At 47.8% G+C, this 22,870-nt stretch overlaps 1 protein-coding gene across 2 annotated transcripts in view; it reads right to left on the bottom strand.

Moving 5' to 3' along the window:
• Positions 1-21,145, bottom strand: part of pdlim3b (PDZ and LIM domain 3b) — a 107,863-nt gene extending 86,718 nt beyond the window's left edge. For both annotated transcript variants that reach the window (XM_038805639.1, XM_038805640.1), the window contains exon 1: positions 20,937-21,145. In XM_038805639.1, coding sequence (XP_038661567.1) covers positions 20,937-21,029 — 93 coding nt within the window. In that variant the 5' untranslated portion in view covers positions 21,030-21,145. The remainder of the gene's footprint in view (positions 1-20,936) is intronic.
• Between the last annotated feature and the right edge of the window lie 1,725 nt (positions 21,146-22,870).

Below are 22,870 nucleotides of genomic sequence, written 5' to 3'. Positions count from 1 at the left end.
AGTGTTTGTGTCTTCAAATATGCACTAGAGTGCTTTACAATGTTAAAAATGCTATTTAATGATAGTAACGGTGATAGTGTCTTGTGGCACAGCCAGAAGATCCTGGTTCTAGTCTCACTTCAACACTTGATGGCCAAGGAAGGTGTGTGCATGACATCATGGAAGAGGTCAATAATCAGCCTGTAAGTCCTTCCAATACTTCTGATGGCAGCTGATAAGAACGGGAGAGTTTCCTGGTCAGCCATAGCGCAGAAGGCAAAGGCGAACCACTGAAGTACTTTGCCAAGCATAATCATGCACCAATCCAATGAAAGTCCATGGTCACCAATGCCCTTTTGATGCATGGTACCTCGAAGACAATACAGGAAAAGCTTGGTCTCCAGTTTGGAAAGATGCTGGTTAAAGGGGGCTTCTTAGTTAGGTGCATAAAATAATAATTAAAGAGAAACACCAAAATATTGGTATTATGTATATCACATGAGAGTAAGCAGTGATTGGTAAGGAACTGGAAGATCCTGCTTGAGAGTATGGTGAAGATAGATTCCTTAGTGGCTTTCAAAAGAGAACCTTGGTAGGCTTATTGGGCCTTAAAGAATGTAGGCTCGGGGGAAGATTATCAGGGGTCAGGGGTCATGAACTGGAAATAGGGACTAGTTCTAGTTTCCAATTCTTCAAGTCACGCTTCAGGCACGTTCATAAGGATTTTCAAATAATAATAATAATCGCTTATTGTCACAGTAGGCTTCAATGAAGTTACTGTGAAAAGCCCCTAGTCGCCACATTCTGGCGCTTGTTCGGGGAGGCTGGTATGGGAATTGAATCCACGCTGCTGCCATTATTCTGCATTGCAAGCCAGCTGTTTAGCCCACTGTGCTAAACCAGCCCCTTTCAACCAATTAAAGGCCAGGGAGCAGGCTCACAGTTCAATCAAGGATTGTGGACAGGGTTATGACATTGGAAGGCCCTCCACTACTTAGATAGTGCCAACAGCCAAGGTGGGAGAAGCCAATCTGAAACTGGAGACTGCGAGGAACCAGTGAGCTACGTTTATTTTGGTATTTTCAAAAGTCACAGTTGCACTGGGGGAGCTCCCTCGTGTGATCCACCCAGAGGGCTGCCTGTGCTGCCAACTGGAATTTTAAAAAAATTCTTTAATGGGATATTACCGACACTGTCAAGGCTAGCAATTTTTGTCCATCCCTAATTACCCTTGGCAACCATTAAGAGTCAACCACATTGCTGTGGGCCTGAAGTCACACGTAAGCTGGATCTGTTTAGGATGGCAAATTTTCTTCCCTAAAGGATATTGGTAAACCAGGTGGGTTTTTAGGACAAGGGATGATTGTCTCATTGTGCTTTATTGTAGTTGCAGAGAGCAAGAAGCAGAGGTGGCACACGTTGAGTTTGTATAACACAGTGCAAGGGGTTTATTTACAAGGTGATGCTCAAACAGGACACAATGGTGAACTCCACAAAAGCCCGCAAAAAGCTCCGATGATGTCATCGCGTAACACGTGACGATACAGCAGCCAATGGTGTTACTCTGATGTTTCAAACATTGAATTTAAATTCCACCAACTGTGGTGAGTTAAACCCAAGTACCTGGAATATTAGCCTGAGCCTTTGGATTGCTAGTTTGGTGACGTTACCACTATATCAGCATCTTCACAGTCAGCCTGGGACCTTAGCCTTAATAGGCCCTTTACTAAACAATAATTGGCTTATGGCTGCCTGCAATCAACCGTGTTGTTTCAGTCATGTAGTAGTTATCACATTTGCCTCACGCACAAAAGGTTTGATACCGAGCAGGAGCATTTCTAGCTCTCAATCAAAATGGCTCAGGGTTTGGTATTGCAGTGACAACCAAGCAGTAACTGGCAGCAAATTATATGGCCACCTGTCTCCGATGTAGACCTCAAACTGTTTTTAAAAATCCATCCCTCCCTATCTGAGGTGAGCTGGCAGAAATATCTTCCTCCTTTGAGGAAGCGGTGCCATATTGTCCGACTGGATGAAATGTTATTTAAGTAGTCAACAATCCTTGTGAGAAATGTATCGATTTAGTCATTTTTTTATCCTCAAAAGAACAGATTTTGCACCTAATGTTAAAAATGATTTAACATTGCAGATATTGACATTGGGCAGCACGGTAGTACAAGTGATTAGCACTGTGGCTTCACAGCGCCAGGGTCCCAGGTTCGATTCCCTGCTGGGTCACTGTCCGTGTGTAGTCTGCACATTCTCCCCGTGTCCGTTTTCCTCTCACAGTCCAAAGACGTGCAGGTTAGACGTGCACTAAGGGCATGATGAATTGCCCTTAGTGACCAAAAAAGGTTACATGGGGTTATTGAGTTGTGGAGATGGGGTGGAAGTGAGGGCTTAAGTGGGTCGGTGCAGACTCGATGGGCCGAATGGCCTCCTTCTGCACTGTATGTTCTATGTTCTATATTGAGAGGAATTCTGTAAACTGCCAGATGTCTTTTCATGCCAAATTTCCTGTTACACTTACTTTGTGGTCTGAATAGATGTGAATTGCATACAACTGTTAACATACGCCATCCACCAGTCTATATTCTGTAAAAGAGCGTTTCCACCTAATATGTTGCTAAATCAGAGGTTGAAAATTGAGAATGTATCAGACAAAAAACAGCACTGCTCTTTGCCTCGCACATCTAAACTAGTGTTCATCTCTCTCACTTAATCTTCGAGCCTTGCTGATGTTCTGCTTTATTCTCCTTTCTAACTTAAATTAGAAGACCCAGCTAAACCGGAGATCTCATTGGAACGTATAAAATTGTGACAAGGCTGGACAGACTCGATGCAGGGATGTTGTTCCGTCTGGTTGTAGGGGGTAGGATGGTGGCTGTTTGTGTGTGTTTCTAGAACAAGAGGTCACGGTTTCAGGATAGAGGGTTGGCCATTTAGGACTGAGGTGAGGAGATACTTCTTCACTGAGAGAGTGCTGAACCTGTGGAGTTCTCTACCACAGAAGGCCATGGAGTCCAATTCACTGAATATATTTAGGAAGGAAATAGATTTCTAGACACTAAAGGTGTGAGCGGGGAGTATGGTGTTGAGATAGAGGATCAGCCATGATTGTATTGAATGACCCGAGCAGGCCAGAGGGGCTAAATGGCCTATTCCTGCTCCTATTTTCGATGTTTCTAATTCAGTTTCTCATTGTACATTCAGACTTCTTCTCTCACCTTTAGTTATCAATAAGTGCTCGGTGATCTTCTGCATGTTTACTGATGCGCTCCTTTCAATCTCAATGGTCTTTATATAGCCAGGACTTAATCAGCTCCAAAGAGATGTACCCAAATATCTGCTTTTAAGTTTATTGATCCAGTTTGGAATTTGTATTCTCAGCTTATAGGGTGCAGCAGCACATCTAATAATCAATAAGTCATCCAATCTGTACCCTGCAAATGTGAATACTTTTTCATATTACCGTCAGCTGCTGAGGCACAGTTTAGTGACGCTGTGCGGTATCAGGCTTGGCCTTCGCATGTGGAACGTAGATTAGTTATTTCTTTCAATCTTCCAATCCTTTTGAAATCTAGAGCTGATAGAAGGTTCCCACTGATAGACCAGAAAGTGGAGGGAAGAGAGGTTGACTCTGCTTCGGTGGTCAGTGGGACTCACCTGGTCAGTGGCTGTCACTGGGGCGACTCACCCGATCAAGGACAATGGAATGCCCGCAAGCGCTGCTGGCCAATCACAGGATTTTCAGCTCAGCAGTGCCACCAGAAGAGGTGGCCATTGCTGGGACTGTACCTGGAAGAGGAGTGAGCAGTTAAAGGGGGTGCCTGGAACAGTCAGACCGGCCCCAGCAAGGAGCCGGGCGATTGGTGTGGGTGGATGGTGCTGGATGAGGCCTTTCCATGGGTCAAAGAGTCTGTAAAATGGACACTTCCCCCCCACCCCCACCCCCCCCCCCTCAAAGCCCACCAGAATGCAAACACATTTTACTTGACAGACTTGCCCTGTGGGGGGAGGGCTGACCCTCAATCATCGCGGGACAAGAGAGGCCTCTAATTGGCTACGTAAGTGGTTCAAGTGGCCTCTGGGTAGGAGGGTTGCAACCTGCTGTTGGTATGGTGGCAGTAAAATGATGGGCACTCCACCTACCATCTCCCTCACCATTTTACTGCCTTCCCCAACATCCTTCCCCATCTCCCAGCCGATCTACAAAGGGCTGGTAAAATCCACACCTAATTTCATTGTTTGTGCGAATACCACAAGAGTTAGCAGAATGTTTGTGTCTTTCCCATTGCATTTGTTATTGATATTTTTGTGTCATTCGTGAATTACTCATGATTATTTTTAATTGAATTTTTTTCTAAATAGTATAATACGAATTGCGGAAATAAGCAATTATCTTCAAAGGCCAGTGCTTTTCACAGTCCATTGCCATTCGTGAACAGTAAATTCTGTTGAATTCTAAATTGTGTACTTGAATTATGATCTTATTTCACAGATAATTGCTTTAACTCCAAATGTCAGCAGCACCATTTTCACATTATTTCTTTGACAGGGCCATCTCAAAAGTGCCTAATGCAAAACAGAATTGGACAGTGCTTTCAAAGGTTTTATTGCAACCCAAACCAGAACATTGCAATCGTTCCTAGCCTTTTTTTAAAAATAATTTTTATTGGAATTTTTTACAGAAAATATGACAACCAACAATGAAAAGCAACAATATAACCCCAAAATAACTGTAACACCCCCAAGACCGTATCAACGCATGTATCACATCCCCCCCCCACCCCCCCAAACCCAGTAAACAACAAGAAAACTTAAAAATAAATTAAAATTAAATAAGCAAACATAGTCATCGTTCCCCCCCCCCCTTCCCCCCCCCTCCCCCCCGGGTTGCTGCTGCTGCTGACCCAGTACCCTATCGTTGAGCCAGAAAGTCGAGGAAAGGTTGCCACCGCCTAAAGAACCCTTGTACCGATCCTCTCAGGGCGAATTTGACCTTCTCTAGCTTAATAAAACCCGCCATGTCGTTGATCCAGGTCTCCACGCTTGGGGTCTCACATCCTTCCACTGTAGCAAGATCCTCCGCCAGGCTACTAGGGACGCAAAGGCCAGCACATCGGCCTCTTTCGCCTCCTGCACTCCCGGCTCCACCCCAACCCCAAAAATCGCAAGTCCCCAGCCTGGCCTGACCCTGGATCCTACTACCCTCGACACCGTCCTCGTCACCCCCTTCCAGAACTCCTCCAGTGCCAGGCATGCCCAGAACATATGGGCATGGTTCGCTGGACTCCCCAACACCTGACACACCTGTCTTCGCCCCCAAAGAACTTACTCATCCTAGACCCGGACATGTGGGCCCGGTGCAGCACCTTGAATTGGATGAGGCTAAGCCGCGCACATGAGGAGGAAGAGTTAACCCTCTCCAGGGCATCAGCCCATGTCCCATCTTCGATCTGTTCCCCCAGTTCCCCCTCCCACTTAGCTTAATCGTTCCTAGCCTTGATCTGATCATTAAGATGTGAAATGTTTTGGTATTTTATTCCTCTTTTGATCAGCCAAGAACAGTGAACACTGCACAAGCAAGAGACTGATCCTGGGGATTTGCTGGACTGTACTCACCACCTCCTTAGCCGGTTTAAAGATTCTGCACAGCCAACAGTAAATGCATTTCTCCGGCCTGTGTAATGGATGATTCTACCTCGTGTTCCTATTTCATGGACAAGTGGGAGATCATTTAGTGGGATGCCTGGAAGAATGGGATGAGCCCATTTCAGATTTGATGGTTGGTGAATGACAGGCAGCAGAACGCTGGGCAAAAATATAAGGGGCGGGATTCTCTGTCGGCCGACGCCGGAATCGCATAACGCGATTGGGCCAAAAGTCAGTTCTGACGCCAAGATTGCGACGGCCGTCAATTTCACACCAAATCGCAATTCTCTGTCACCTCCACAGCGGCGTCAATACATTCCAGAACGCAGGTACAGTCAGCATCGTTTGCATATCATTATTGGGCTGACCCGGTGTACTCTGGGGCCTCGGCGATACTCCACCTCCGATGTGCCGAATTCCCAATGGCGTGGTTCACTTGTGCTTTTAAAAATCGTGAAACCAGCATCATGGCTGATGAGGGAGAGAACGTCGGTATTGAAAGTGTCCAACATTGCCGTAATTTTCTGGCAGTTGTGCCGCTGGCCATGGGATTCTGCCAAGGTTGGGGGAAGTAGCAGGGGGTAGCCAGGTGGTGGGCTGTGGGGTTGGGATGGATGGGCACGGAACACCATTGTCATGGCCTGCAAGGCAGCCATGCAGCTGCACAGGCCGTTGACTGCTCACTGTGAACTGAGGGCCACAGGTCATGTGTGTCCTCCCAGGCTACCCCCCTCAGTCCCTTCTGGCCCCAGCCAACGCATCAGCCATGTTGGCGCGCTCCTGGACAACCAGTGCCATCTTGTTGGCTGGGATGAGTGTGTGGGAGTTTGTAATGTGTATATGCGGCTGTAGCTTGCCAGCCTCCTGAGTATCAATCATGGACCCGGCGAATCCCGCACTGTTACCCATTGGAATTGATTGTGTTCCTTGTGGCTAGCTCCTCCGCAGTCACTCAATTGGTCCACGTTTGCGCCAGTTTCGCTGTCATTAAATTCCACGAATCCTGCCCCACCATCAACAGGTAGGGTGGAATTCTCCGATTGACGACACCAAAATCGACTCCGGCGATTGGCCGGTGAATCCCTTTTGACGCCGAAATCAGGGCGGTGCTTGTTTTCAGATGCCCCGGCCCCTCCAAAATGGCGTCATCGCTGAGTACGCCACATGTTGTTGGGACGACCTCAGGACGTCAACTGAAGGCCCTCTCTCAATGCTCCGCCCCCAATGGGCCAACTTCCCGACGGCATCACTTGTGGTCTGAAATTTCGACAAACTTGCGTGGCAGCTGCAGACTGCGTCCAGCGCTGCCACAGCTGGTGGGGGGGGGGGGATGCTCCACTGGCCAGGGGGGCTTCGAGGGGGGCTGGGGGGACTGGTGGTGGGTAGTCTGAGTGTGGCGAGGGGGATTACAGGGAGGCACTGTTTGGCAGGCTGGGTCCAATCGCGGCCGGTGCGACTGCTGCGGGCCGCCACCGTGCACATGCACGGCCACGGACCCGGCAAATCTCCATTTGTATATGTAGGGAAACCGGAGGGGTTTTACGTGGCGCGGATGCTAGCCCCCCCCCCCCCTCCCCCCCCACCGGAGCATCGGTGTGGGGGCGGTGCGGACGTTTTGGTCGTAATACTAGACCCATGCTCCACACATAGCCTCAGACTCGGAGAATCCAGTCCTTAGTCTCAGGAACAGAGTATCCTGCACCTGGACTTTTCCCCCCTCCTCCCCCCCCTAACCCTCACACACCCCCTGCCTCCCGTAGGTACAATACACCCATCTCTTTGAAGATGAACAATTGTAGTATATTTCCTCTCACCCTCTGTTTTCAGCCAAAACGTCCTCCTGCAGTGGGACTGTCGCAGAGGGTAATGTGGTGTGACAAGATATTTAGTTCAGTTCTTGTCACTCCAGGTTCTGCCAAGTCAGCATCAGATTGTGTATAACCGGCCAGCTGTCTTCTGAAGTGAAAAGGACAGGGTTGGGAATGGGAGGCATAAGTGAACCCGATGACTTGTAGTCTGCCACAAATTTTTTTTAATTGTTTTGGACCAATGAAGACATGCATGTGAAAGCAGAAAGGCAGATTGGAATGGTAATTTAAAATTTATCTTTCCAGAAAGACAGATGGAATGTTAAACACAAACTGCATTAGAATGAGAGGCGTTGAGATCAAACATCTTGGTTTAAACATTGTTTCAAAAATGAAAATCTCAAATTTCTAAACTCTCTTTCCACCTTGCAAACGGCACAATGACATTCTGCTTTTTGTATATCCCAGTGCGTGGAGTGTCTTTATTAGTATATCCATTACAATACATTAATAAATGTTTAAGAATGTTTTCCTGGCTCTGATATGACTGGACTGTGAACAGCTGGCTCGATGGATTATACATCAGGCCTTTGTTTAATATAGCTGGTGGAAAATGCCATTGCACTAAGGTAGTCTCTAAACAGAATGAATTATCCAAAGTTCACTTCATGTTTATCCAAGCTACTCTACTGAAAAACAACTTTGATCCTTGTATGGCTTCTTTTCTATCCCTCCAATTGTGTTGGTTTCCACGGCATCAGCATAGGTGGTGAAATTCCTCTTTCAGTGAAAAATGGGAGCAGCTTCTCGATAGTGTAGGAGTCACTGATGAGAATCCCATTCCCACAATGCCAAGCTTTTCCTTGACTTGATTAGCACGTTGATATGAGAGAAATTAGTAAGTTCCTGAGAGGGAAATGGGGCAGACTTCTCCGATCCAGCAGCTAAGTGCAGCAACGGAGAATCCGCGGGTGGATCATTACGGGAAAATCAGCGCAAACCCCTCACCGATTCTGGTACTGGTGAGGGGCTAGCACTGGCGATGCGTGAAGCACCCGTGGATCGCGTGGAAAACGGCTGGAGTATTGGGGGGTCCGGGGCAGTACATGCACAGGGCTGACAGCTTGCACCGGTCACGCCGGAAAACATGGCGCCAGCCGTGCTGGAACCCTAACCCGCCCACCCCGACCCAACAGCCCACTCCTTGTCCATCCTCCACCACTGCCCCCAGCACTAGCAGAAGCCCCCAAGCCAGCGGCACGGATCTCTGCGAGTATAGCGACGCTGGACACTGGACGCAGCTAGCATGCCACGTTCCAGGCAGCTGGGCTACACATGGCCCGCGCCGTCGGGAATTCGGCCCATCGGGGGAGGAGAATCACAGGTGAGCCGGCTGAAGACTCGCCAACGGCCTTGTGACTGCGTGCAGCACGCGGCCCAATGATGCCGATTTGGAGGGGCGGAGCTTCGTCAACAGGCGCCAAAGCGGCGCCTGCCCCTGATCCGGCGTCAGAGGTCATTCTCCGCCCGATCACCGATCCCAATTTCTCCATCGGGCTATGGAGAATTAATCCTGCCCATTGTCTATCATTGTAGCGGTGGACTCTTCAGTGCGCAATGGTGGGAAATGTATCGACAATTGGTGCTGGGAGGGCTGGAGGAGGACAAAGGTTTTCTTCGGGGCCGAGAGAGGAGTAATCCAACTCTTCCTGGCTCACAGGGAGTGCTGAAAGAGGCACTTTCCTTATCCGGAAATTCTTTCACTGCTAAATCTCACAACTTTTGTTTTGGTGTCTGTCTGTGTGTGTGTGTGTGTGTGTGTGTGTGCACCTGCAATGGGTTGTCGTCACGCCATACGAATTTCACTTCCGAATAACACCATACCCTTCAGCCCAGCCCAGCTTGTCATTTGGAACTTAATCTTGAGTCTTTATTTACATTGAGTTCAATGGTTTCACACAATTACACAGAGCTAAACTCAACTCCATATTTGGTTTATTTAGATCCCAATGATTTAAGATCATGCATTCCATCGTCCTGTTGACTTTCAAGAATTGGTAGAATTCTTTAAAAGGCCCTGATTTTACCCTTTTAGAGACAAGTGAAATAGGAGAATGAATCTGAATTTCCGGATAAGGAAAGTGCCTCTTTCAGCATTCCCTGCGAGCCAGGAGGAGTTGGATTGCTCCTCTCTTGGCCCTGAAGAAACCCTTTGGCCTCCTCCAGCCCTGTTAGTGATTTACAACATATGACTTTAGGCAGGCGTAACAAACGTGCGGCTCACTGATCATAATAATAATCTTTATTGTCACAAGTAGATTTGCATTAACACTGCAATGAAGTTACTATGAAAATCCCGTAGCCACCACACTACGGCACCTGTTTAGGAAGAATTCAGAATGTCCAATTCACCTAACAAGCACGTCTTTTGCGACTTGTGGGAGGAAACCGGAGCATCCGGAGGAAACTCAAGCAGACACGGGGAGAACATGCAGACTCTGCACAGACAGTGACCCAAGCTGGGAATCGAACTCGGGTCCCTGGAGCTGTGAAGCAATAGTGCTGACCACTGTGCTACCATGCCTGCCCACGGTCAAGGGCCAGATGTGGCCCTCAAAGATCCTCAATGCAGCCCCAGGAGCCAGTTTTCACAATTCTCGTCAAATGTGTGAGGGTGGCTGAGTTTGGGCCTGGGAGTGTGGCGGAACGTACACTCGCACCCTATTACACTCTAATATCCATCACTGTTTATTACTCATTGTCTTTTGCTCAGCAAGGTGCTTCTTATCATGCCTCAGTTATGTTTTTTTAATTCCTGTTTATTGTTGTGCCAAACTTTATTTTTCTGAAATGTGGTTATCGGCCCCTTGAATGAGAAAAATTTTGAAATGTGGCCCCACCACACCCTCCACTTGAAAGATTGGACAAACCTGGCTTAAGAGCGGCTAAAAAGAGAAGAGCAAGGATGTTTCAGAAAGGCACGTTACCGATTTATGTCTTTAGCTTTTTAAAATTTTTATTAAAAGATCCAAGTCAAGAAGAAAAAGCGATGAGCGATGCAAATTGTTACGAGGCTATGTCCCTTTATTTTTGAAAATATGATTTTTCAACTTTCAACTTCTGCAATCTGAACTGAGACAGTGCAAGACCACATTCTAAAGTGAAGGGAGAGACCAACAAATCGCCCTCAGGAGACTGTGAAGGGAGAGACATTTCCTGTAACCAGACACCCATCGAAACTCATAACTGTCCCGGGAAGAGCTTTTAAAAATGTAAAGTACTGGATATTAACACAATGGCTGCCGCTGATAGGAAATCCCTTGAAAATACACAATGGATGAAGCATTTCAAGGCAAGAATAGAGAGAGATTGCATGTGACACTGGTAGTGTCAAGAATGTCTTCAGCAGAGGAAACTGGCGGGGGAATGCTCGCTCTCTCTTTTGGAATAAAAGTGCCGCCTGGTTCGAGAAGTCAACTTTACCAGAAATCTAGCAGCACAACCGAGATCTCATAATTATAGCATCTTCTACATCTGACCACATCCAAGAAATCAGTTGACCGAAATTGGCCTCAATGTCTAAAATCTACATCTTAAGGGCAATCAGAGGACACTTAACCGTGTATTATTTTACCATTTTTTAATTGGAGTTTCTGAAAGCATCACAGCACAGCTGTAAAGTTCATTACCACAGGCACAGAGGGTGCTGCAGATCATCCACTGCAGTTGACCATATCTCCAGTCATCTTGACTTTCCAAGCCACTGGGAAGAGATGTGCAAGACCGAGAGTGTGGACTGGCCAAGTGCAATCCATCTCCATTGTCATCAACTCACACGTGGATGCTTCCATACATCTTACTGACTCCTTCCCATTCTATCCCAAAATGCACTCCTTTGGCATTCCTCCACACATTACAATATATTGCGGGAGAGACAAAAAGAGGAAATGGGAATTCTACTTAGCTTCGCAGAATATACAACCTCCATTTGAATAAAGACAACAGCTTCGGACCCAGGATACAATTGCTCTGGTTGGCAGGCAACTTTAGCGAAGGAATATTGACATTGCTACTTCAAGCCACCTGCCTAGCAGAAAATGGCCAGCTAACAGAACTATAAGCAGGCTGTACATTTGTCTGGAAAGGCAAGTCAAAGAGTAAGAGGCAGCACGGCTTTTCTATCAAGTCATGACATCGCAAGAAGTGTGATACTCTCTCTGGATTGCCTCATGACACTGCCTACCTCTTGTGAACAGCAAATAGGCATCAATCATCAGTGCATAGATTCCATCAACGTCTAGTCCTGAGGATGTAAAGGACAAATTCTATGGGGGTCTGCAAATACTTCACAAGCGGGCAATGTGATTGTGATGGAGAATTTCAAATCAAGGGTAGAAATGGGCTATCAGGCTTGGAATGGTGTCCTGGGAAATCAAGGTGTAGAAAGTACAACAGCAATGACACACACCTCCGGAGGGCTTGTACCCACTGGAATGTGTCAATCGCCAACACCATCATTAGACAGGAGAGAAAGTACAAAGCCACACGTATGCACCCAAGACCTAAACACTGGCATCAAACTGACTTTAACATCTCCTGGAGGAGCAACATAAAATATGTTAGAATTACTAGGGTTATTGGAGGAGTGGATTGCTCGATTGGCTACAGGATGCCACACTCCAAAATGAAATTGATTATCTCATTGAAAAGAAGATCAATATTCACTAAACCCCCCAGAAAGATCGCAGAAACCAGCATCCGCAGAGTGCTACAAACTATCCGGGCTCAGATTAGAGGAACAGCTGTCCTTCGAAGAAAACCTATGTGATGATATTGAAGTGGCACAGTCAACCTTCAAATAGTCACTTTGGAAGCTGCCAGTGCTCAGTGTTGTCCAGGGAATACAGAAAAGAAATTGCCGAGGCTTGTTAGTCTGACATCAGTCACTGGCAAAATGCTGGAATCTACTATGAAGGTAGTCTTAACAATGCACTTCTGAAATGTGACAGAGCCAACATGGCTTTACAAAAGAAAAACCTGTTTGATAAATTTCTTGGGAGCTTTTTTGAGAATGCAACTTGTTGGGTAGATGAAAGGGGAACCCATTGATATAGTATAGTTGGAATTCTAAAATGCATTTGATAAGGTGCCGCACAAAAGATTAATATATAAGATAAAGGCTCTTGTAATAAGTTAGAATGGCTGGAGGATTGGTTAATAGAGTGTGGGCAGCAAGGTTGCAGAAGGAGCATCATTTGGAAAAGTGTGAGGTTATTCACTTTGGTAATAAGAGAGAAATTATAGATTTTTTTTAAAAGCATGAAACTTCTAAATATTGTTGTTCAGAGAGACATGGATGTACTCATACAAAGAACATAGCAAATTACCACGTAGGTGCCGCACACAATTAGGAAGGCAAATGGCATGTTCCCCGTTAATGCAAGGAGATTGTAATCCAGGAAGAGGAAAGTCTTGCTACAATTCAATAGAGATTTGGCTTGACGATAACTGGAGGACTGTGAAGTTTTGATCTTCATATATAAAGAAAAATATATTTGCTATGGAGGCAATACAGCAAAGGTACACTGGATTGGTTCCTATGTTGGGTTGGATTGGATTGGATTTGTTTATTGTCACGAATACCGAGGTACAATGAAAAGTATTTTTCTGCGAGCAGCTCAACAGATCATTAAGTACATGGGAAGAAAAGGGAATAAAAGAAAATACATAATAGGGAAAACAAGCTATACAACGTAACTACATAAGCACCAGCATCGGATGAAGCATACAGGGTGTAGTGTTAATCAGGTCAGTCCATATGAGGGCCATTTAGGAGTCTGGTAACAGTGGGGAAGAAGCTGTTTTTGAGTCTGCTTGTGCGTGTCTCAGACTTCTGTATCTCCTGTCCGATGGAAGAAGTTGGAAGAGTGAGTAAGCCGGGTGGGAGGGGTCTTTGACTATGCTGCCTGCTTTCCCCCGGCAGCGGGAGGTGTAGATGGAGTCAATGGATGCGAGGCAGGTTTGTGTGATGGACAGGGCGGTGTTCACGACTCTCTGAAGTTTCTTGTGGTCCTGGGCCGAGCAGTTGCCATACCAGGCTGTGATGCAGCCAGATAGGATTCTTTCTATGGTGCATCTTTAAAAGTTGGCAAGGGTTAATGTGGACATGCCAAATTTCCTTAGTTTCCTGAGGAAGTCGTGGCGCAGTTCTGCTTTCTTGGCGGTAGCGTCGACGTGGGTGGACCAGGACATATTTTTGGAGATGTGCACCCCTAGGAATTTGAAACTGCTAACCATCTCCACCTCTGCCCCGTTGATTCTGACAGGGGAGTGCTTTGCTTTCTGAAGTCAATGGCCAGCTCTTTAGTTTTGCTGTTGTTGCTGCACCACTCCATTCGGTTCTCTATCTCCCTCCTGTATTCTGACTCGTTGTTATTCGAGATCCGGCCCACTATGGTCATATCGTCAGCAAACTTGTAGATGGGGCGGAATTCTCCCAAAGGCCTGACGCCGTCGTGAAACCCGGAGAGGTTCACGACGGCGTCGGAGGCCTCTCCTGGCCCCCTATTCTCCCCCCGCAGGGGGGCTAGGAGGGCCGTGCCGGGAAACTCGGCCGCGGGGCCTTGTCGCTGGCGTCAAGGCCCAGCGCGCCGAGAATGACGCGGCTGACGCGCCTAATGATGCCAGCCGCGCATGTGCAGGTTGGCCGGCTCCAACCCGTGCATGCGTGGTTGCCGTCTTCCCCTCCGCTGCCCCGCAAGACGTGGCGGCTTGATCTTGCGGGGCGGCGGAGGGGAACAAATGCGTCCCATTGAGACGCCGGCCCGACGATCGGTGGGCACCGATCGCGGGCCTGTCCCCCCCGAGCATGGTCGTGGTGCTCAGTCCCCTCTAGGCCCCCCACAAGCCACAAACGGGCATCTCACACCGTGTTCACGACGGCAGCGACCAGGTGTGGTTGCCGCCGTCGTGAAACGGTCGTGAACGGCAGGCCGCTCGGCCCATCTGAGCGGCGTGTCGCAAAATGCGACACGCCATTTTGGGGGGGGGGGGGGGGGGAATCGCGGGAGGTGCGAGAGCGGACCTCCCGCGATTCTCCAACCCGGCATGAGGAGCGGAGAATTCCGCCCATGGAGTTGGAAGGAAATTTTGCCACGCAGTTGTGTGTGTACAGGGAGTAGTGTAGGGGGCTAAGTACGCAGCCTTCCGGGGGCCCGGTATTGAGAACTATTGTGGAGGAGGTGTTGTTGTTCATTCTTACTGATTGTGGTCTGTTGGTCAGAAAATCGAGGCTCCAGTTGCAGAGTGGAGAGCCAAGTCCTAGGTTTTGGAGCTTTCATAGGAGCGTGGCTGGGATCATGGTGTTGAAGGTGCAGCTGTAGCCAATAAATAGGAGTCTGATGTATGAGTCCTTGTTGTCGAGATGCTCTAGGGATGAGTGTAGGGTCAGGGAAATGGCATTTGCTGTGGACCGGTTGCGACGGTATGCGAATTGCAGTGGATCACTGCAGGGGCTGGTTTGGCACAGGGCTAAATCGCTGGCTTTGAAAACAGACCAAGGCAGGCTAGCAGCACGGTTCAATTCCTGTACCAGCCTCCCTGAACAGGCACCGGAATATGGCGACTAGGGGCTTTTCACAGTAACTTCAATTGAAGCCAACTTGTGACAATAAGCGATTTTCATTTTCATTTCATTTTTCATCAAGGCGTTCTGGGAGTATGGAAGTGATGCGCTCCATGATCAACCTCTCAAAACACTTCATTACGACTGAAGTCAAGGCCACCGGATGGTAGTCCTTGAGGCACGTTGCCTGGTTCTTCTTTGGCACCGGTATGATGGTGGTCTTTTTGAAGCAGGTGGGCACCTCGGAGTGGAGTAGGGACAGGTTAAAGATGTCCGCGAACACCTCTGCCAGCTGAGTGCACGACTAGGGATCCCGTCCGAGCCCGTCGGCTTCCGAGGGTTCACTTTCAGGAAGGCCGATCTGACTTCGGAAGCTGTGATGGTGGGTATGGCTGAGTTATGGGCTGCTGGGGCACTCGACAGCGAATTGTTGGTTACCTGCTCGAACTGAGCATAGAATGCATTGAGTTCATCAGGGAGGGGTGCGTTGCTGCCGGAGATACTGTTGCACTATGATGAGAGGCTGCTTCTATTGGGCTGATAAGCGCTGGAGTTTAGAAGAATCAGAGCTGATCTCATTGCAGTATAGGGGATTCTGAAGAGTCTCAACTGGGTAGACTGAGAAGTTGTTTCCCCTGACTGGGAATCTAGAATGTGTGGAGGAGGGGTTCACGGTCTCAGAATAAGGGGTTGATCATTTAGGTCTGAGATGAGGAGAAATGTCTTCACTCGGGAGGTTGTAAATCTTTGGAATTCTGTACCCAGAGGTTCTCTATCAGTGCCTGCATTGAAGTATGGCACAGGCAATTTATTTAGCCTCTCAGGGCATCAAATGTGAATGGGACCAGAGACCAGGCGGGAAAGTGGAGTTGAGGCAGATCAGTCACAATCACATTGAATGTCAGAGCAGGTTTGAGAGGAGCCTATGGTTCTTATGTTTTTATCTTGTAGATGATGCACACCCACAAGCACAGGGTGCTTTGGTGGAGAGAGTGAATGCTTAACACCTGGTAAGCTATCAAGCGCACTGCTTCATCCTGGATGATATTGAGGTTCTTAAGTGTTGTTGGAGCTGCACTCATCCAGGCTGTGGAGCGTATTCCATCACACTCTTCACTTGTGCTTTGCCGACAGTACGTAGGATTTGGGAAGTTTGGAGGTGACTCTCTGCAGATGTCCCAGCCTCTGATCTTCTCTTGCAGCCATAGTGTGTGTGTAATTGGTCCAGTTAAACTTCTAGTCAATAGTGATTCCCGGAATATCGATGGTGGTGGATTCAGTGATGATAATGCTGTTGAACGTTGAGGGGAGGAATGGCCAGGCATGGGCATGGCACTAGGTGAATTGTTCATTCAGAGAGCTGGTGCAGATGTGATGGGCCAAATGGTCTCCTTCTGCACTGTAATAATTCTGTGATGCTGTGGGAAATAGATTTTCTCTTGCTGGAGATGGCCATTGCTGGCGCTTGTGTGGCGTATATGTTACTTGCCACTACTTAACCCAAGCCTAAAGTTTGTTCAGGTCTTGCTTCATGCAGGCAGGAATTGCCCCAATATCTGAGTAGTTGTGAATGGAACTGAACACCTTATAATGGAGGGAAGGTCACTCACGATGCACCTGAAGATGTTTGGGCCTTGGAGACTATGCTGAGGAACTCCTGCAAGCGATGTCCTGAGGCAGAGATATATGTCCTCCAACAGCCGCAATCGTCTTCCTTTACGTTGAATGCCACCATCAGAGGGTGGCAATCCCAGGATTTAGATAGATATTGCTTGAATGGAGTGGACATTGCCAGGAATGATCAGACATTGTAAGAGAATCATACGTCATAGGTGGGCTTGAATATTGCCGGTAGGGTGGACTAGCCATCATGGAGAGGTGCCAAGCCTGTATAAAACAGGATTTAAACAATGGACAGGCCACTTGAATTAGGACCCAACGAAGGCACAGACAGCCCAGTGAATCCTGCAAATGTTTCCTCACTGTCACTGGAGGACTAGTAGCAAAGTTGGAAAGAGCTTTCCCTCAGACTATTTAAGCAACAGCATTTGTTAGTCAATCAGGTTTACAGAATCATAGCAACTTTCCAGACTTCCCCATCGCCATACCTAGGTATGTACTGTCCCACCAGCAGGACAGATCCAACAAAGGTGGTGACGCAGTGGTGTGCAGTCTGGAGGGGGTGGCCCTTGGAGTCGCCAACATTGACTGTGGACTCCATGAAGGCTCACAGCATCAGGTGAAGCATCAGAAAGGAAACCTCCTGCTAGTTACCATTAATCATCCTCCTTAGCTGATGAATCAGTGCCCTCGACGTTTAATACATTGGAAGATGCACTGAAGGTAGTAACGGCACAGAATGTACCCTGAGTTGGCGACCTCAATTTTCATCAAGAAAACTGGCTTAATGCTGCCATCAAAACCAGAACTGGACAAATTCTGAAGGATTTATCCACTAGACTGGGTCTGTGGAATGTTGAGAGAACCAAGAAGAGGGAAACCCTGTTTGATATTGTCTTCACCAATCTAACTGTCGACAACGAGTGACCATCACATAGTCCCTGTGGAGACCACTTCTTGGCCTTGACACTGAGGATAACCCCTATTGTGTTGTGTGGCACTAGCACTGTGCTAAATGGGATAGATCCAGAACAGATCCAGCAGCTCAAATCTGGACATCCGTGAAGCACTGTGAGCTATCAGCAGCAGCAGAGTTGTAGGCGATATTAATCTGTAACCCGGCATATCCCTCACTCTATCATTACCATCAAGCCGGGGAAACAATCCTGGTTCAATGAAGAATGCTGGACGCCACGCCAGGGGCGGCACTAGGCTTACCTAAAAATAAGATGGTCAACCTCATGAGGCTGCATCACAGGACTACATGCATGCTAAACAACGGGAGCAGATGTGAGCGACAGAGCTAAGCAACCTGCTCAAAATACGTGTAGGTTAGGTGGATCAGCCACGCTAAATTTCCCCTTAACTGTTCAAAGATGTGTAGGTTACGTGGGTTGGCCATTATCAATGCACGGTGTGGGGCAGTACGGTGGCACAGTGGTTAGCATTGCTGCCTACGGCACTGAGGACCCGGTTCGAATCCCAGCCCTGGGTCACTGTCTGTATGGAGTTTGCACATTCTCCCCGTGTCTGCGTGGGTTTCACCCACACAACCCAAAAGATGTGCAGGCTAGGTGGATTGGCCATGCTAAATTGCCCCTTAATTGGATAAAATAATTGGGTACTCTAAATTTAAAAAAAAAAATCAATGCACGGTGTTACGGGGATAGGGTGGAGGAGTGGGCTTAGGTAGATTGCCCTTTCGGATGTCCATGCAGACTCGAAGGGCCAAATGGCCTCCTTCTGCACTGTAGGGATTCTGTGATTCTGTAATCCCCCAACTGACAGATCAGGTCAAAGATCAATTCTGCTAAATCCAGACAGGAAAAATAGACAATTAAATGACTAAGGGAAGGAGGAGGTTTAATGAATTTCTCCATTATCAGTGATGGCAGTGCCCAACATGTCAGTTCAAAAGACAAGGTTGAACTGCTAAGTGGATGATTCACTTCAGTCCTAAGCACCCCAGCATCGTACATGTCAGTCTTCAGCCAATCTGATTCAGCTCATGTGAGATTAAGAAACAGCTGAGTGCGTTAGATGGACCCCAACACCACCCTAGCTGCAATGCTCCACAACTAGCAGCACCTCTAGTTAAGCTGTTCCAGTGCAGCTACAACATCAACGACATCAACCTGACAATGTGCATGAATATCCAGGTATACTCTGTCCTCAAAAGGCAGGACAATCCTGTCCCAGTCCAAGTTCTGCCCATTACTGTCCTATCACCTTACACCCAATCATCAACAAAGTGGTGGGTGATACCTGAAGTACCAACAAGCAGAGCCTGCCAAAAACACGCTCACAAATTGACAGATGAGTTTACAGTGAAAGTTGCGATGTCAATCCAATTTCTCTCTCACCAGTTAGTAAGGCACTCATTGAAATAAAAGGCCATTCTGTTCAAATACAAATCGTCAGGATGAAAGGTGATCCAACCATGGCACACAAGAGAAGTTTGAGTTTCGATCAGGTCAAAGGAAGAGGCCTCTGAATTTATCAAACAAGTGCCTTGAATGGATGACCTCACCTGACCTCACCACTGGATTGAGCAGTGACCTAATGATTTCAACAAGTAATCCTTCTCTTCTTGGTTTCACCAACTTCCAGCTCGTGTCAAGGACAGGATTTGTCTTGTAATTAATTGCACTCCCTGAATACTCTGGAAGAGTTTAGTTCAAAAATGCTAATTTTATACAATGATTCAGATGAGGTTTGAAATGTTCATTTTTAGTCCAGTCCCAAACCTTCTTCAGAATGGCAGGGACAAGTGAAGCAGATGTGCCTTCCCTGATACTCAAACATCGGTCAGGGCTTCAAAGAAATCTATCCAATATAGACTCAAAATCGCAGCGAAACACATCAAGACCTTCTGTGAAAAAAATCATGCACCCGCCTCTCATCTGGTGATCCTTTTTCTCAGTTCAGCTGGTCACAGTTCTGAACCAGTCAACACAGCATTTTTTTTTTAAAACCCTCACTGCTGAAAAAACAAAGTGAATGGAATAGCATACATGGTTGTACAATAAACGAGTGCATGCTGCTGAAAAAAATAATAAAAACAGAAAAGTGCTGGAAATATGCCAAAGGTCAAGGCAGTGTCTGCGGAGAGAAACAAGGTCTCGTTTGAGTAGAAATTTCTGCTAACAATTCTGTGGAAGAGTCATCGGACTCGACACATTAACTCTGTTTCTCTCTCCACAGATGCTACCAGAAGTAATCTAGCTGCATTGTTCACAATATTTATCTCTGATCAGATGACCCCAGACCTGCAGATTGTCCTAGATCTGCTCAGTATTACACAGAATCAGAGAATATAAAGTGCATTTCTGATTTTCTTTCAGATTTACACCATCAGCCATATATTTTTGGGGAGTTATGTAAGCGATTCTCAGGTGGTCCACCTGTTGCGGTGTTTCCGTTATTTCCTGTTTGGGGCAGCACGGTAGCATGGTGGTTAGCGTAAATGCTTCACAGCTCCAGGGTCCCAGGTTCGATTCCCGGCTGGGTCACTGTCTGTGCGGAGTCTGCACGTCCTCCCCGTGTGTGCGTGGGTTTCCTCCGGGTGCTCCGGTTTCCTCCCACAGTCCAAAGATGTGCGGGTTAGGTGGATTGGCCATGCTAAATTGTCCTTAGTATCCTAAAAAATAAGGTTGGGGGGGGTTGTTGCGTTACTGGTATAGGGTGGATACGTTGGCTTGAGTAGGGTGATCATTGCTCGGCACAACATTGAGGGCCGAAGGGCCTGTTCTGTGCTGTACTGTTCTATGTTTCTATGTTTACAGGTTTAAAAAGGCATCTCCAGGTTTGAAATAACTTCAGCTCCTGGTGGACTGCAGTGACTGAGAAATACTTGCACCAAAGCGCGGGACACAAAGGGTGAAGAGCACAAAGGGGTTTTTACTGGCGGCTTCACGATGTTCTCTGCATTCTTCCAGTGTCCTATTTTTATGGATTTGCTTTTGACAAACTACTCCCAACTACTCCAGCTCCGAATTCTTAAAGTTCTTAACTCTAACTGCAACATCCTCAAAGCTGTTAGAAACATGGTCAGGAAGCAGGACACTGAGTGTGGGATCACTGGGAGAGCTGGAGTCCGGGACAGACAAAGATGCTGCCAGAGCTGCTGAGATTAGTCTGCATTCTCTGTTTGGACACTCCTGATCGAGACGGATGAGCCACATTTGCAAACCCGCTCGGCCCCCGCACAGTAAACAGAGGCGGCAAAACAAAAACAGAAGACAACTCACCCGGGAGACGGTCAAGGACTGGTTAAAATCCGCCCCACCGGTCAGTCTGAAGCCCCAGGGACCAGGTCCTGTCAGCACCACGTTTTGCGGCATCTTTTCTCTCTTGTTTTTCCTTTTGGCTGGCCAACTTAATCGGAAAGAATTCCTCCCCACCCCCCCTCCCGCTGTGATATCAAAGAGACAGTGAAGTACCAATCCCAAAATTCCCAACCCCTCCCTTCCCTCCTGCTGCTCTGCGAGAAGCTCCCGTGAAACAACTTGCCTTTATATAGCGCCTGGGCCGGCCCCTGCCCAGTCCAGCCCCCCCCCCCCCCCCCCCCCCCGGAGGAACAGGGCTGAAGCGCCGAGCCATGTGAGTGACGGGCTCCCTCCCTCCCTCCCTGTCACTCAATCCCCCCCTCACCCGCGTCCAGATCAAACGTCAACGCCGAGGTTTTTGCCCTTATTTGGTTTCAAGTTAAAGTGCATTCTGACAACTGAGCCCCCCACCCCCTCTCTCTCTCTCTCCAACACCCCCCCCAGGGCTTCTCTCATTCCTCAGTCGCCGAAAGGGATGAGGCAAAGTGAAAAGCTGGGCTTTGGAGATAGGAAGCTGCTCATGGGCTAACAGCAGCAGTTTGCAAGCTCCCTGTGATGAATGAGGCTGATTGATGCGGCTGGGGTGCAAGGGACTACCCGAAGCACCTTCCCCTGGTGGGGCTCGCTATGAAACCTAACCTGCACATGCATCCCCCCCACCCACACACAATTTTTCTCGCCAGCATCCCCCGTGGGAAAGGCACAACATTCATGTCCGCTCCTGTTTATCAAGCACAATTAATTATCACTTGTTTTTTTTTAATGAAACAAATTCAACAGATGCCAGTGAATGTGTAACAAAATTCATACCTGTAATAGTAAGCAGCCCACCTGTTGTGATGATGAATTAGCATTAGTATTATGGGAAGGCGGTGGCTAGTGGTATTGTCGCTGGACTAATAAACCAGAGACCTGGAGTACTGCTCTGGGGTCCCAGGTTCAAATCCCGACACTGCAGGTGGTGAAATTTGAATTTTGATAATAATCATCATCTTTATTGTCACATAAAAGCTTACATTAACACTGCAATGAAGTTACTGTGAAAAGCCCCGAGTCGCCACATTCCGGCACCTGTCCGGGTACATGGAGGGAGCAACACGGTAGCACAAGTGGTTAGCACTGTGGCTTCACAGCGCCAGGATCCCAGGTTTGATTCCCTACTGGGTCACTGTCTCTGCGGATTCTGCACGTTCTCCCCGTGTCTGCGTGAGTTTCCTCCGGGTGCTCCGGTTTCCTCCCACAGTCCAAAGATGTGCAGATTAGGTGGATTGGCCATGATAAATTGCCCCTTAGTGACCAAAAAGGTGAGGAGGGGTTATTGGGTTACGGGGATAGGGTGGAAGTGAGGGCTCAAGTGGGTCGGTGCAGACTCGATGGGCCGAATGGCTCCTTCTGCACTGTATGTTCTATGTTCTACATAGGGAGAATTGAGTATGTCCAAATTACTTTCTTTTTGATAAACAATTTTATTGAGGCATTTTGGCACAATAAACAACAACAATACAAAACAGTGTGCAAATAACAATCAACATTGTGCAAAAAAAAGCTCCCCTCCTACAAGGACCCGCCTAACTACCCCCCTAGTCGACGTTGCCCTAAACCCCCTGCCGACGATTAATTCTCCACAAAGAAGTCGATAAATGGTTGCCACCTCTGGGCGAATCCTGACAGTGACCCTCTCAGAGCAAACTTGAATTTTCTCCAGACCGAGAAAGCTCGCCATATCCGATAGCCAGGCCTCCGACTTCGGGGGCTTTGTGTCCCTCCTTGCCAGCACAATTCGTCGCCAGGCTACCTGGGAAGCAAAGGCCAAAACATCAGCCTCTCTCTCCTCCTGGACTCCCAGGACCTCCGAA

Source organism: Scyliorhinus canicula, chromosome 8, assembly GCF_902713615.1.
Source record: "Scyliorhinus canicula chromosome 8, sScyCan1.1, whole genome shotgun sequence".
Lineage (NCBI taxonomy): Eukaryota > Metazoa > Chordata > Chondrichthyes > Carcharhiniformes > Scyliorhinidae > Scyliorhinus > Scyliorhinus canicula.
This window is presented reverse-complemented; position numbering and strand designations above follow the sequence as displayed.